The 17197-nt window shown below is 46.0% G+C and overlaps 1 protein-coding gene across 1 annotated transcript in view; it reads right to left on the bottom strand.

Annotated features, from left to right (window-relative positions):
- Positions 1-4757, bottom strand: part of Rras2 (RAS related 2) — an 82918-nt gene extending 78161 nt beyond the window's left edge. The window contains exon 1 of the mRNA XM_059268531.1: positions 4379-4757. Within this exon, the coding sequence (XP_059124514.1) occupies positions 4379-4486 (108 nt within the window). The 5' untranslated portion in view covers positions 4487-4757. The remainder of the gene's footprint in view (positions 1-4378) is intronic.
- Between the last annotated feature and the right edge of the window lie 12440 nt (positions 4758-17197).

The raw sequence follows: 17197 nt of genomic DNA, 5'->3' as shown, positions 1-17197 counted from the left end.
TGAGGCCACCTAACCCCTATACAGCTCAAAAACCTGACAAACAGGTAAGTAAAATGTTAGGATGCTAAAAGAACAGCAACGGGGTAATTGATATTTTTAGATCCGCAAAAACATGCACAACCTCTTCTCAGGGTTGCCGGAGAAACCATTAGCCCCAAAACTTAGTGCTTATATATATATATATATATTTTTTTTTTTTGGTTCATTTCTTTGTTTTCTATAACTGGGGCCTGAACCCAGGGCCTAGCAAATGCTAAACACAGGTGTTGTAACTGTCCTGATAGAGCAACTTGTGCCACAAAGAATTAAAACCTCAGCTGGGAACCTCACGCTGGAGGAAGAGAAAACCTGACATCCTGGTGTCAACCAGAAGAGGAGTGTGTGGCCCAGGATAAGAGGTCACACGATTCTGATAACTTGTCAGACCATCTTAAAGGACAGGTTGGAACTGAGGTTATTACGGACAGAATCACATCTTGGCCAGGCCCTCTGCCTCTTCCCTTCTATTTAAACCCAAATCTCCCATCAGTGCCCCAAAGACAGACCTGGGAATCACTAGTCCCCTTTATTTGTTCTTCTTTCCAATGTCATAGTCAATAAATTTACTTTCTGCTTTTCACCATTGCTTGTCTCTTTAATTGGTATATGAGGGGCAATGGGCAAAGCCTAGCTTGTTTGTCGGAGCCCAGGCTTTGACCCTAAGAACTCCAGTGACAAACCTACCACTAAGCTATGCCTCAGTCCCATCATTTCTTAAAAAGCAATTCCAAATTAATCAAGTTTTCCCAACTCTAATGAAATCAAGACTCCTCGGCTAAGTACCTCATGGTGCAGGGGAGGGGGGAGTGGAGGTAGGAAGGGAGAAGACTGAAATAATGGACTACATTATGGATTGAGGAAAAACTACAAATTTTGTTTTGGAAGAACATCAAGATACTGAAAAGCCACAAATAAGGTGATCACTGACTTACTGAGTCACGGCTGTGCCGAGTGGTTTGATTTGCTGGCATTTTATTTACTCCCAAACCCCTAAGCACTCTGTTATGCTCCCTTTTCAAATGGGAAATTGAGACCTAGAAAACCTAAGAAACTAGACCAAAGACATCAGCCAGTCAGAACACAGAAGAACCATAGAATTACAAAGACGTAGAGATCTGTTAACCAAACTCAGTGCTTTATAGAGATGCACTCAAAGCCCTAAAAAAAAGACGGGAGTTGAAGAGACATCCCAGTTACCTGGGCTGGAAGCAGCTCAGACACCCAACACTCTGCCTTCCACTCCATGTCAAAATTATGTCCTAACCAGGGGTTACTCGCCACTCAGTGTTCTATTCACCAATGTACAATGTTTTTCAAAAAAGTATGAGCAGTCAGGCTGGGTACAGACCTATAATCCTAGTAACCTGAGATGCCGAACCAGCACCATCAAGGCTAGTCTGGGCTACAGAGCTCAAGACTATCCTATGAACCTTAGCAAGATTAAATCTTTAAAAAAAAAAAACAAAAAGTTTTAAAGGGATGTAACCAATGATACAACATTGCCAAGATCCTGGGTTTGATCCCTAGCACCTGGTGAGGTGGTGGGGAACAGCTGGGGGAGGGGAAAGAACAGCAACTGGAAGGTCATCTACATATGCACACCCCTTTTCCGGGGAAGGGGGATTGTGAGTGTGATATGTATGTTTACCAGTTGCTATGGGTGTGTTTATGTGTGTATAGATATAGATGATAAATTGTGACTTTAGTTCCATAATCCAAGGTTAACAGAGTAATGGATGTAGTCTTTCTATGAACTACACATTGTCCAAAGCCCTGGATATGTTAATTCATTTGACTTTCACGGCTGTATAACTTTATTACCCCAGCTTACAGATGACTCAAAGCCAAACACAGGTTAAGTAACTTACATCACTCTCGGAGGAGTGGCGGAGTCTCCACACAGGTGCTGTACCTCCTTCCTCCTCACCAAGTCAACCTCAGAGCCTATGTTCCTGTTTCATGGGCACCAAAAGCCCCAAGTCACACGTGCCCCTTCCACTCCCAGCTCCCCACACATCTGCCTCCTCTTTCCAATCTGGCCTGTGACTCCCCACCCTCAGCACACTTCCACTCACGGCGCCCAATAAGACGACACAGTGCTTTTAGGTACTAGGGATCAAACGCAGGACTCCCCGCACACGAGACAAACCACTCTATACCAAGCTACTTCCCCAGTCCCACAGTGCATGTTTTTTAAAGATTTGTTTATTTAATGTACACTGGGGTTTTGCCTGCATGTATGTCTGTGTGAGAAGGGTGTCAGATCCCCTGGAACTGGAGTTGCAGACAGTTGTGAACTGCCATGTGGGTGCTGGGAATTGAACCTGGATCCTTTGGAAGAGCAGTCAGTGCTCAAAACCACTGAGCCATCTCTCCCCCACAATGCATTTTTTAAAGGCTTCCCACATTGACTTTTTCAAATCTGAATTCCCTTTGCATCTAAACATCTCACACACTTACAGAAATGACTACTATCAACAGAGTACACACCACATCCTCAATACAACACTAAGATCTTTCTTATAATATAAAAGTTATAAAGGATGTGTACTGAAATCTATTTGACTAACAAGAAAACTGAGACTCAGAAAGGCTAAAGATTTGGGGTGTTGTTTTCATAACCAATAAAGAAAAGGCACACCTTCAAGTCCGTTGGATTCAAAGCTCACTCCTGGTCCTTATCTGACCATTGTCATGCATGTCTTTATTTATTTGGTCTCACTTCAGAGTCCCTAGGTATCAGACTACTCAAGAGTATTCAACAAATGGATTCTAGAAGGTCACAAGGAACACAGTAACTACCTGGAGTGTAAGAGTTTCTAACACTATTTCTCAAATACCTTAACGTATGGAAGCAATCACATTCAGATAGTCCCTCCCTCAAAAATGTAAATGCTTCTGATTTAAATCTTCTAAGAAATATTACCCATCAGTCCGGGAACCCAGGATTGTCCTCTGGCTTCTGGGCTCCCTCCAACACCAGCCATCAGAAAGAGTTAGCTGGCCTTGTTTAGCTTTGTCAGTCACTTAGACGTCTCTCTTGGCCCCAGGCAAATAGCAACTCGCCAAAAAGCCTGACTGAAGTCGGGTAAACTTAATCCAATCTCACTTCTCAATCGGCCTGACCACCACCACCACCCAGCATACTGTCAACGCTCATGACATAAACATCCTTTGAATACAAAGGTCTGAGCAGCACTTTTTAATTCGATGGACTATCACAGGAGCGATTATTGTTCATTTATGAAAGCTGACAATCACACTTAGGTTTTGGAACTGTGCGTCTTAACGGCACTATAAACATCACAGTTTATAATGAAACAAAATAAGCTATTCAACTCTACGAAGTCAACAAATGGGTGAAACAGGAAAAAAATTTTTTTTTTCCGCCCGTACTCTTTGACACAGTAAAAATACCTTTGTTACTTAGCAGGGTACCTGTGCTCTCCCAACATATGCCACGCCTTTCAGGATGACAAAAGCAAAGCGATCTGCAGCTGCTTTTTTAAAGAATCAAAGAGAAAAAAGAAAAATCGCTCGGACCTCTTAACCAAGAATAAAGTCTAAGGATGAATTTCACCTCCCTTTTCTTTGACATAATCCGACTTTCCTTAACCAGAAAAAAGGGGGGAGGGGGCTACAACACAGAACTCACACTCGCCCTCTCCTAACTGGGCTCATCCCAAACTTCACCTAAGCGCGGAGCAGGCAGGCACCGGGAATTCCAAGGAAATGGTCTCGCCCCTATCAAAGCACATTTTAACTTCCTCGAAACCATTATTTCCCTAGGGCACGATCAAACACTCCCACCCGGACGTACCACCTAAGAGACTACTTGTAAGAGAAGCTCAAACACACACAAAGAGAGAACACTGTTGGGAGCCGGCGGCGCGGAGCCGCAGCCAAGTAGCCCGGGCCATCGCGGCCACCGAGGCATGCGCTGGGTCCCCGCTCCGGCCCTCGGGGCAGGAAGCCGGGCTCCGCCGCGCGGCTGCTCCCCGCCGGCTCCCGCCCCGACCACAGGGATAAGGTGGAACTGCGCTTCCCACCCGGGCAGCTCCGCCCTCCGGGCCACATTCCTGAGAAGCCCGAGTCCCCGGACGCCGCGCCGGGCGCCTGGCGGGCAGCAGCGCGGCGCCGTGGCCGCAGGGCAGGAGAGCAGCGCCGACTCCTCACTGTTCCTGCCTTCCCTCGCAGCCGCGCGCCCTGGCCCCGCGCAAACCGCACCCGCGCGCACCGCACGCGCCGGAGCCCCGCACCCGCGCGCCCCGGGCGGGGTCGCCACGGCCACAGGTAGCGCCACCCCGCCGCCGCCACCCCGCAGGCCCTCTCCAGGCACCTGGATGAACTGGATGGTGAGCGCCGATTTGCCCACGCCGCCGCCGCCGACCACCACGAGCCGGTACTTCTCCTGGCCGGAGCCGTCGCGCCAGCCGGCCGCGGCCATCGGGACGCCCCGAGCCCAGCCCGGCCGCCGCGCGCCCTAGGCCCGGCTCCGGGGACGAGTGCGGCCGGCTGGGCTACAGGCGGTAGGGCGCGCGGGGCCCGTGAGTGGCCTGGAGGGCGGCGGAGCGCTGTCCCCCGGAACGGCTGGGAGTTGCCCGAGACGCGGAGGAGCCGGGAAGGCGCCGGGGCAGGGGACGCAGCGGCCAGGGAGCGCGCTCCTCTCCGGGTCTCTGCAGCGCAGCCGAACGCAGCCTCCAGCACCGCTACAAATGGCCGTCTGGGGGCCGGGCCGCCGGGCTGGGGTGCTACATATGCATGAGGGGGCGGGGCCAGGCCGCGCCCGCCCTGGCTGAAGCTCTGGAGCGCACTAAGCTGCAGACCCCGCGGACCTGCCCCCGGGAGCACCCGGAGGCGGAGAGGGAAGAAACCGGGAAGCCTGACGGACGATAACAGTAATTGCCTAAGTCACGGATCGTGTTCATGAAAGAAACAGCCTGTGACGGCGTGGATGGAAAATAAAACTGTTATCATATTCACTCAACTCTGTACCCTGTTTTCGGAATGCAGATGGTCTATATTTGTTTAAAAAAAAAAAGTATAAGGCAATAATGGCAGAAGATGAGAACTGTCGCAGTAACTAAACATATGATGGATGGACTAGTGGCAGTGAGAGTGGGTGGGTAGTGATTGAGCTTGTATGGGGGCCACAGGACATGTCTACAGATTTGGGGTGCAGATCTCCATTCCCGTTTATGTGTGAAAAATGTGTGGTAACTGAATATGAGGGTCGTGAGAAATTTGCAGGCAGTGACATGCCGGGACAGTGTTCTTTTCGAACGCGGCTTCTACGAACATGATCACGGCCTTGCTCTCAGAGTCCAGTGGGAGAGGCAGCCAGGACAATAGGCACCTTGTGAGACATAATGATAAGGACAACTGCGCAGCACTGAGGTCCAAGGTGCACTCACCCCACCCCACCCCGAGCTGGCCAGTCAGAGGTTTTCTGAAAGACCTGAATAATCTTGTGAACAGATGAGTGATTGGAAGAAAGCATTCCAGGGAAAGAAAACCATGTTGGGCTGCACATGGCGGCCCTTGCCTTTAGTCCCAGTATTCTGGAAGCAGGAGCAGGCAGATCTCTGTACGTTCAAAGAATTCCAGGCTAGTGAGTTCCAGGCTAGAGCTATACAGAGAAACCTGGTCTAAAAAGAAAGAAAACCAGATATGCAGGTATGCAGAAGTCAGAGCTGACAAGGAACACGTTCTGTTGTGTGGTTTTAAATGTGCTGAGGGGAGTTTACAAGCTAGTAATTATAAATAGAAACTCATTGTATGTGTGTCGGCTTAGTTGAATATGGTAGGAATATATATCTCTCTGTAGAGGCAGTATAAGGTTAAGGCTGTGGTTCTCAACCTGTGGGTCGTGACCTCTTTCACAGGGGTTGCCCAAGACCATCTGTCTATCTATTGGATACTTACAGTATGATTCATAACAGTAGCAAAATGACAGTTATGAAGTAACAATGAAAATAATTTTATGATTAGGGATCACCCCAACATGAGGAATTGTAATAAATGGTCACAGCATTAAGGACGTTGAGAACCACTGGGTGAAGGCCATAGTCTCAGGGGGTAAACTGGATCAAATTCCTTCTCTTCTCCTACTGGCATGGTGATGGGAACTTAACTTCTATGCCTCAGCTTCCTCTTCTCTCAAAAAGGGCACTGAGCCAGTGCATGGCTCGGAGAATAACAACACAAACCTGGTTTCTGGGACCCACAATGGAAGGAGAGAATCAACAACACCCAAAAGTTGTTCTCTGCCCTCCACATACGTGCCGTGGCAGGTACGCACCTTCACTCACATACATACATCAAACACACACACACACACACACACACACACACACAAAGGAATGCAGCAATGAAACACTGCTGGTATGGGGTAAGCATGGCGGTTTTACAATATGGTTTGAAGTTCTCGACCACACTAGTGCCTTGCATGAAGCCGGCCAAATGCAGTGGAGGAGATAGAGATGGCTTCCGAGGCCACCGCAGGAAGGACCACAGAGTTTTTACCTGTCTCTTGGGATTCTTACTTTGAAAAAAAACAAGTGAAAATTGATTACCATAAGATGGCCATGTATCTATACCAGCCAAAAGTGTTCCTGAATCCAGAAGAAGGGCGCCAGCCCGAGGGAAGGAAGAGGGTGTGGGGAGGGCGGTGTAGGAGAGCCGCAAAATGAAGTGTCATAGCTCATGTATATGGAAATGCCATGGTGAAACTTACCTATTACTTTGTAGCCATCTTGTAAATTTAATTTAAAAACACAGAAAAATGTGGAGCATGGTGGTGCATGACTTTAATCCCAGCATTTGGGAGGCAGAAGTGGGTGAGTATCTGTGAGTTTAAGGGCCATCTGTTCTACATACTGAGATCCAGGCCAGCCAGGGCTACGTAGTGGGACCCTGTCTCAAAAAATAAAAAAAGGTAGGGGAGGGAGCTCAGGGGTTAAGAGCACTTGCTGCTCTTGCAGAGGACCCAGGTTTGATTCCCAGCACCTACATGGTAGCTCACAAACTTCCTATACTTCCAGCTCCAAGGGGTCCTATGACTCATGTCCTCTTCCAGCCTCCATAGGCACTTGCACACATATTGCATACACATAGATAAAAAACATTTTTAAAACACAAAATATGAAATAAAGTATAGAGGGTTCACCCCCGCCCCTGAGTTCCCATTAGACCACCAGCATTATCTGCAGCCACCTAAGTGAGACATCCAGAACAATCATCCCAATGTACACTTCAGAAGAATGCAGTCCCTGCTGGTCTCTGGCTGTGAACTCCAGGAGAGGACTGCCCAGCCCAGCCCTGCCTTAACTCCTGACCCATAAAGTCACAAGAAAAACAAAATTATGACCTGTGTGTTCTCTATGTGTGTGTGTGTGTGTGTGTGTATGTGTGTGTGTGTGTGTGTGTATGTGTGTGTGTGTGTGTGTGTGTGTGTGAGAGAGAGAGAGAGAGAGAGGGAGAGAGAGAGGAAGCACTGGAAATAGACTTCAGGGCCTCTTGCATACAGTGTAAATATTTTGACTTTTTATATTTAATTTTTAAGATTATTTTAATTTTTGTGTATGAACATTTTGCTTGTGTATATTTCTGTGCACCACATGTGTGTCTGGTGCCCAAGGAAACCAGAAGGTGTTGGATCCCCTGGAACTGGAGCTATGAACAACTGTGAGCTTCTATGCATGTGGGTGGTGGAAATCAAACCTAGGTCCTCTGTAAGAACAGAAAGAGTTTCCTACAACTCCTAGCCATTGCTTGACCCTCAGTTTTGTTTTGTTCCTTGTTTTTTCCCTTTGGGATCTTATTATGTAGCCCAAGATGGGATCACAGTGGCAGAACACTGTGCAAAGTTCACACAGCATTAATCCCAGCCCTCGGGAGGCAGAGACAGGCAGATCTCTGAGTTTGAGGCCAGCCTGGTCTACAGAGCAAGTTCCTTGACAGCCAGGACAACACAGAGAAACCCTGTCTCAAAAAAAAATAAGAATAACAACAAAAGATTGTTTCGCAGCAGTAATGACTAGAAATGCCTCCATAGAAGATATTACTACCAATATGAAAAGAGGAAACCAAGAAAGAGAGAAGGAGGGAGCGAGGGAGGGAGAGGCAGGAAGAAAGAGGAACCTGTGTCAAGGGAGTGCTGAGAAGGAGTCTGTTATGATTGCCATGGATGCCTCTCATGTGCACCTGGCCCTGCAGCTTCCCATGTGCACCATGATGATCCCTGTATGTGGCTAAAATCCAACATGGAAGCCATGCCAGCCATCCCATCCTATAGACTGCTTCCCAGGCTTCCATTTCTTCTTCTCCTTTCATGTAGTACAGTGCTCCATTATTCTGGGGAATAGGAACCAAGTCCCCCACCAGATGTTGGACCCTCAACCAGAACCTGATCCTATACATACATACTATGGCTAGGTTTAATTTATAAGTTAGTTATTAGCAAGAGATCAATAATAACCAATGACCAAACATTATAATGTGATAAAATTAGCAGAATAACTAGTATTGTGTTTGGGGCTGTTAAATAAAATAAGAGTTTCTTGAACACAAGCAGTTCAATCCCCGGACAGTTGCTCTTATAACTAAAATTGATATTGATTAATAGAATAGGTAGTGGATAGCATATACATTATGGATATAATGGACAAAGGGCAATTCACTTCTTGGATGGGGCAGAGTGGGGTAATGGTAGATTTCATCACCTTCCTCAGAGCGGCATTTAATTAAAAACCTACTAAGGTACGAACCGGGTCAGTGAGATGGCTCAGTGGGTAAAAAAAACGCTTGCCACAAAATCCTGAGTACCTGAGTTCAATCCCCAGAAATCACTGTGAGAGGAGAGAACCAAATCCCTAAACTGGGGTACACATTTGTCTGCACTCACACATATCATATATGTTCAATTAAATTAATAAAAATAAAAAAACACTTATGAACTGTTTCTTCTGGAATTTTCCATTTAGCATTTTCTCACTGCGAAGACAGATAAATGAAACTGTGGAAAGCACATTATCTCCAAGTTTCTAGAGTCTGAGAACAGCCTGGCCCTACTTCCAACTCCATGATTTAAACCAAATTCACTGAAAATTGCCAACCTCCAACAGCCATGGTAATTTTTGTGTTGCTGCTTTGTTTTTGGTTTTGTGTTGTTTGTTGTTTGTTGTTTGTTTTTGGTTTGGTTTGGTTTTGGTTTTGGTTTTGGTTTTTTGAGACACAGCTCCACTCTGTAGCCCAAGCTGGCCTCAAACATGCAGCAAGCGTTTTGTCTCTGCTTCGTAAACGCTAAGACTACTACCATACTCAACTAGTTACAAGAAAGTTAGATGACAGAAAGAAGTCAAACCAGTCAAGGACAGAGTCAGTTGGAAAATCCAGCTACAGGATGGCGAGTGCGTGCTATAATCCCAGCACTCCAGAAGCACAAGGATCAAGAGTTTAAGTTCATTTTTGGCTGCATAGTGAGTTTGAGGCCAGCCTGGTTTATGTGAGACACTGTCTCAAAATAAATAAATCAATCAGACAAAACAAGCTGAGTGTGGTCAAATAGCCATCCAGCACTGGGGAGGCAGACAGATCCCTGGGAGACTGAGTCCAGCCTGGTCTCCATAGCAAGTTCCAGGCCAACTTGAGCTGCTTGGTGAGATCCTATCTCAAAACAAAAATTAAAAGCAAGGGACCTAGAGGGATGGCTCAGCAGTTAAGAACACTTGTTGCTCTTGTAGAGGACCAGGGTTCAGTTCCCAGCAGCTCACAAACATCTGAAACTCCAGTTCCAGGGAATCTGACACTCTTTTGGCTTCCTCGGGTACTGCTTGCCTGTGATGCACATTCATATATGCAGGCAAACACTCACACTCATTGTCTCAGTTAGGGTTTCTGTTGCTGGGACACCATGACAACGGCAGCTCTTATAAAGGAGAACATTTAATCGGGGCTAGCTTATGTTTCAGAGGTTCAGTCCGTTGTCATCATGGTGGGAAGCATGGTGGCGCACAGGCAGACATGGTACTAGAGAGGAAGCTGAGAGTTCCATATCTGGATTGGCAGGCAGCAGGAAGAGCAAGCCACTGGGCCTGGCTTGAGCTTCTGAAACATCAAAGCCCACCCCACTTTGACACACTTCCTCCAACAAGACATGGCCTACTCCAACAAAGCCACAGGTCCTAATCCTTTCAAATAATGCCACTCCCTATGATCCTATGGGGGCCATTTTCATTCCAACTACTTCACACATAAAATAAAAATAAATAAGCCTTAAAAAGAAAAGAAAATATATAGCCACTTGTATATGATCACTTACAACAGCATCATTTATAAGAACCAAAATAAAGGAAACAACCCAATTGTCTCTTTCTGTACATAAGTGGATGAACAAATGTGCTGTTTTCATACAGCAGAATGTTATTTGAAAATAAAATGGAATGAAGACCTAATATATTTTACAATGACTGAGCCTTAAAATTATGCTTAGGGAAAGAAGACAGACAAAAGATCACATGCTGTCAGATTTCATTTTTTATGAAAAGTCCAGGATAGGCAAATTTAGGGACAAAAAGTTGGCTGTGGCTGCCAAGCAGCAGTGAGTGATAAGGGTGGGGGTGGGGTGTCTTTTTTGGGTGATGAAAATGTTCTGAAATTAGATGGGGATGTTGATTGCACAACTTTGCATATATACTGAAAACCACTTACTATGTGTCAACTTAACATCACTGCAATAAAAAATACCTGGAAAAAAAATGAAGTAGGCCATGTTGATTTTAGCTCATGGTTTCAAAGGTCTCCGGTCCATAGCCCAAAGGCCCCAATACTTTGGGCCTGAGGTGAGCTGCTGGTAGCAAGGAAGGAGAGAAAGATATAGGAAAGAAGCCAAAAAAAACAATATCAAAAGTATTTCAATAAGTTATGCACCAAGGAACATCTACTGGCTAAATGCGGCCCTGCATCTGTCTGTTGACATCTCTCAAACAACCGGATATAGCCAGTCAATTCAGTCCAAGCCTGAATGCCACAGTAGACAGCCTGCTCAAGACTGGGGGTGTCACACTGTCTATGTACTATGGGGTTCTCTGGGGCTCTGGGCAATGCCAGGCTTGGGGCAAAGTGCTCAGAGCTGAGTCAGGAGACCCATGTCTTAATCCTAATCTCTGCTAATAATGTTCTGGGTGATGCTGGGAGAGAAATTGTCTCTGTAGGCATAGAATTTCTCTCTGCAAGGTATGGGGATGAGGAGAAGGGCTTTTGAGATATTTATCTTCTTTTCAAAGTTCTATGTCATTCTCATGAAGACTTATATACTCCTCTATTATTTCATATAGTCCAGGTACCATCATACCTGGCAAACACTTCCTCTACAGATCACATAAGGCCTTGACATTGAGTGTTTTGTCACAATGACTTTATTGAAATATGGTTTCACTCAACAGAGTTTACTCATTTAGAATGTTTTAATTGTTATTTCTTGTTACTGTGGATTAAAGCCGGGGGTTGCACATTCAAAGCATGGACTCTACTGTTGAGCTATATGCCGGCCCCTAAAGTGTTTTTAAAGCAGTATTATGGGGGCTGGAGAGATGGCTCAGAGGTTAGGAGGCCTTACTGTTCTTCTAGAGGATCCAAGTTTGGTTTCTAGCACCCATATTGGGTGTTCACAACTACCTGAAACTCCATCTCCAAGGAAGTTAATGCCCTCTTTTGTGGGGGACCTACACACACACACACACACAATAAATAAATAAATAAATAAATAAATAAATAAATAAATAAATAAATAAATAAATAAATATGTTTAGATATGACGTGCCCTGCCCCTCAGCTGTCAAATCAAAAGAGAGAGAGAGAGAGAGAGAGAGAGAGAGAGGGAGAGGGAGAGGGAGAGGGAGAGGGAGAGAAAGGAAAGAAGGAAGGAAGGAAGGAAGGAGGAAAGAAAGAAACAAAGAAACAAAGAAAACAAAGGTCTGGTCCTGTAGCTAGAGTTTTCCTGCCTGGCCCACAGTCAGGACAAATCTCTGTTACCTACCAGTCCCACAGCTGCTCAGACCCAACCAAGTAAACACAGAGACTTATATTGTTTAACTGTTTGGCCTAATGGCTCAGGCTTCTAGCTATCTAGTTCTTACATCGTAAATTAATCCATTTCTATAAATCTATACCTTTCCACACGGCTTGTGGCTTACCGGCATCTTCACATGCTGCTTCTCATGGCACGGCTAGCAGTGTCTCCCTGACTCAGCCTTCCACTTCCCAGAATTCTCCTCTCTTCTTGTCCCGCCTATACTTCCTGCCTGGCCACTGGCCAATCAGTGTTTTATTTATACAGAACGATATCCACAGCATGGTCCAGCTGGTAGAATTTTTGAGGTGATTGGGTCATGAGGCCTACAGCCAAATAAATGGATGAACTCACTGATAAGATCATGATCTGATGGCATTATTAGGTGATGATAGAAAGTTTCGGAGGAGGGACCTGCTAGAGGAAGTAGGCCTCTCTGGAGATGTGCATGTGAGTGCAGATGTCCAAGGAGGTCAGAAGACGGCATTAGATTCTCTGATGCTGGAGTTATAGGCAGTTATGAGCTATCTAATGTGAATGTTCCAGTCCTCTACAAGAGCAGTATGAGCGCTTAAGTACTGAGCCATCCCTCCAGCCTGTTTTAGGGGAGTTGTTGCTGCTGCTGTAGCTGTTTGGAGACAGGGTCTCACTATGTTGCCTTGGCTGGACTAGAACTCATTATATAGACCAAGGCTGACTTCAAACTCTGACTTCAGAGTGCTAGGATTAAAGGTATGTGCCACCATACCCAGCCCATTTTAGTGTTTTTAATATGAAGAAACTAGGTTCCACCTCTAGATCTGCTGAGTGAGAATCTCTGAGGTTGGGAGTCTGGAATTTGAATTTGTTTACTTAAATATCCAAAGTGATTCTAAGAAACTGTGACACCTCTTGGAGCAGTTGGACATCAGTGTCCAATTTTTATTTCAGGACAAACAATTACCCCCTGGAATGGAATGCTGCTTACTCATTACCATCAAAATCCACTACTGATCAAACAGCAGCCCTGACCCATTGCAGAGAAATGATCTAAGGGTGGAATGGGCAGGGAAGTACTGACAGCAAGATTCCCCTGATCTCATCCACCACTGAGTCAGACAGAGCCCAGGCCTGGTGACAGAAAAGAACCAGGCCCTGCTTCCCCGAGTCAGGCAGTCCTTATCCTGGTGGATAGAAGGAGAAGGAGCAGCATCCTCTCATTTCCTTAATGGGCTATTGCTTTTTATGTGAATGAATGGCTGAGCATGAAACAGCCCAGCAGGAGCTGCGTGCATCAGAGATGAGACAGAAGCACAAATCTATTTCTTGTTTAAAGATCACCCTGCTAAGAATAGAAACTGAAACTCACACTCAGGCGTGTGCACATACAGCTCTGAGGAAGGGCAGGATCCAATGGAGAAACCCCTGACTTAGTAGAAGATGGTCTGGATCACAGAACCTCCAAGCAGGAAAGACTGCCAGCAAGCATTCTGTCTAGAGCTGGTCTGTTACAGGAGAGACAACGGCCCAGAAAGGCAGTACCTAGCAGGGCCTGGGGAGCACCACACACTGGACTTCAGGTTTCTGTCTCTCAGTTTCAAGCACGTCTCTCCAGCACACTGCCTCAGAAGCAAGCAGCTCAGAAGGCTGACCAGGATCAATATGGCACCACACTTCCAGGACTTGGCTGGGAGAAGGATTAAGAAAGAGCATCCACTATTGCCCCCTCTGCCTAGAACATGTTAAACAAGTGTGTTAACTCCGTGATACACCTCCAACCAACAACACCACATTTGAAAAAGAATTTTTTTTTTTTCGTTTTTTGAGACAGGGTTTCTCTGTGTGGTTCTGGCTGTCCTGGAACTCGCTCTGTAGATCAGGCTGGCCTTGAACTCACAGGGATCCACCTGCCTCTGCCTCCAGAATGCTGGAATCAAAGACAGCCTGGCACAAAATTATTTTTAAAAGTTGAAAACTAGATGTCCAATAACAAGAATTTGGTCAAAGCTCAGTTCAATGGCACATGCTTGTGATTCCAGTACTCAAAAGGCTGAAGGAGGAAGATAGCTATGAATTTGAGTCCAGTCGGGGGCACATAGTGATTTCAAGCAAGTCTGGGTAGAGTGAGCACCTTTCTCAAAAAGAGGAGGGGAAAGAAAAAGAGGAGGAAGGGATTAGACCAGTGCAATTATAACCATCATACAGAGTGTTCCATGTCCATTGAAAACAGATCTTACGGGCTAGAGAAACGACTCAGAAGTTAAGAGCACTGGCCGCCCTTCAAGCGGACCTGGGTTCAGTTCTCAGCCATACATGGTGGGTCACAGCTGAATGAAAAAGTGGACTAAAAAGAAGGACATGACTGCTCCTAAGAGGGGAGTGGAGGTTTATTGTAAACAAAGGGAAGAGCACAGGAGATATGAGGGTGAGCAGAGCCGGAGGCATCTGGAAGGGTCCAGAGTGAACATAGCCAGACTGAACTGGACCTTGTGTGGGGAGGGGAGAGGGAGAGCCAAGAGACCAGGAGACCAAAGGGGCAGAAGGGTGAAAAGGGTAAAAGGAGCAGCTGGATTATAGAGGGAAGAGCAGCTGGGGGATGGGCAGCCCAGCCCCTGAGCTGGAGAGTTCAGGGTAGGTGTTGGAGTATGCCAGCAAAAAGGACCCTGTAACGGGTAGGGACTGAGGGATGCTGGGAGAACTTGGAAGCCAGTGTCCACTCTGATGTGTTAGACATGCACCTCAGCCATTTGTCCAGGGTTTGCTATCTAACAACAACCATTTATAACTCCAGTTCTAGGGGATCCAACTGCCTCTTCTGACCTCACAGGGCACAGACATACATGCAAGCAAAACACCCATACACAAGGAAGAAAGAAAGGGAGAGAGGGAGGGAGGGAGAGAGGGAAAGAGAGAGGAAGAAGAAAACAGTTTTTACAGGCTGGTACATATGCCTGTAGTCACAATTACCTGGGAAGCTGGTATAAAATAGCTTGATCCCTAAAGTTCAAGTCTAGTCTGAGCAGCACAGCAAGACCCTGTCTCAGTATATGTATTTAGATAGACAGACAGACAGACAGACAGGCAGAGACAGAGATCTACTTACATTGAAAAAAATGAAACAAAAACGGAGGATGGGAGTCTTGATCTGAATGCATGTATCCGCCCCAGATTCTTAGGCTGAAATCTGATCTCCAGTGAGTTGGATGTGTTACTGGAATCTGAGGTGTGTGCCACTCGACACCTTACCAAAAAAACCGGGGACAAGAGTTTGCAAAAGGAAATGAGATTATTTCTAGTTTTGTCCAGAACTGGGGAGAGAAAAATTCTCAGCTTCCCTCACCTTGCCTGCAGCAGCGTTAAAATTGATAGAAATGATGAAACAAAGGCCAGGGGGAGATTTAGCTGTGAAAAATGATCAGAGCCCTGAGATTCATCTTTTCCTGGGAGACCCTTTATCCTCTGGAAAGTGAGATTTCCTGGAGAAACGTTAACCCCTTAGAGCCCTCGTTGTAGGTCTTTTAAGAGGCGATGAGCTAACTAGGGGCTGCATCATAAATAGGAAAAGCAGCAGACTCCCACTGCAGGAGCATGCTGGCTCACGAATGGGGTTAGCGGCCCTATGGAGAGACTAGCGAGCCTGTCTGTCCCTTCCTTCCATCTAGGAGGTCAGAGTCACAGTTTATGAGGCACGGTGCTCCCTGGGGGGTCTTAAGCTTGGACTTTCCAATCTCCAGAAATCAATTTCTGTTGCAGAACCTAAGGTCTCTTGCTGTAGTAGCCCGAATGGGCAGATAGAGAAGTATACAAACAGGATGTGCAGTAATTTACAATTATGAGGCCAGCTGTGAACTGGGCACGGTGGTAGACACCTGTAATCTCAGCGTTCTGGTCATTTCTCCCACAGCTAAATCTTCTCCTGGCCTTTGCCTCCACTGAGGCAGGAGGATCCGTGAGCTCCAGTCTCCACTATACAGAGAGGTCCAGGTAAGCCTGGGCTAGAGAGAAAGAGCTTAGCACTGTGCTAGCCACTTAAAACAGCATCTAATTTAGCTGGGCATGGTAGCATGTGCTGTAATCACAGTACCTAGGAGGAGGTGAGAGAGGAACATCAGGAGTTCAAGGTCATCCTCAGCTACATAAAGAGTTCTAAGTCAGTGTGGGTTACATAAGACTGTTTCAAACCTCGTCCTCTGTCTAAAAACAAACATACAAACAAACAAAAAAAGCCTTTATCCAATTTAATTGCCTTTAATTTTTAAAAGAAAACCTCCCATTCTCTTTTACCTTTAGCCCCTGATAATCCATGTTTTTAGACTAGATCTTGCTATGTAGCTCAAGATAGCTTCAAACGCACCATCCTCCTGCCTCCATCTCTCAATTACTAGAATTAGAGGTGTGTGCCATTATACCCAGCTTTAATTTATTTTCTATGTCTAAAAATGTTCGATTCTAGACATTTCATGCAAGTAGAATCAATATGCATCTTTTTTTTTTTTTCTTATTTTGAGACAGGGTTTCTCTGTGTAGTCTTGGCTGTCCTGCAACTCACTCTGTAGACCTGCCTGTGGAGTGCTGGAATTACAGGCATGTGTCACCACTGCCTGGCTGTCTTTTTGTCCCACTGTGTTGTTCAAACTGGTCTTGACTCATGGTTTTTGTCTTAGCCTCCCAAATGGTGAGATTCCAAGCATGTACCACCACATCTGGCTTTTATTTTTAAAATTTTGACTTTTTTAGCTGGGCAGTAGTGATGCACACCTTTAATCCCAGCACCCACGAGGCAGAGGCAGATCTGTGAATTCCAGGACAGCAAGGGCTACACAAAGAAACCCTGTTTTTTTTTTTAAAAAAAAATTATTGTATTTTATTTTATGTAGAGGTAGGGTGTGTGTGTGTGTGTGTGTGTGTGTGTGTGTGTGTACACACACACACACACACACACACACACACGTTCGTGCACGTGATCTGTATTATAGAGTTCATGTTGTGCCCTGCTCTAAGTTGCTCCCTAGTGTGTGGATCAGTGACTTCAGGCTGTGCCTTACCCTGGTGACTCCATTTTACAAAGCAGTCTTCAGTTCCATCTTGCATACACAGCGGCAGGATGAC

This window comes from Peromyscus eremicus, chromosome 1 (assembly GCF_949786415.1).
Source record: "Peromyscus eremicus chromosome 1, PerEre_H2_v1, whole genome shotgun sequence".
NCBI lineage: Eukaryota > Metazoa > Chordata > Mammalia > Rodentia > Cricetidae > Peromyscus > Peromyscus eremicus.
Note: the sequence above shows the minus strand (reverse complement) of the source record. Positions and strands in the feature narration are given on the sequence as shown.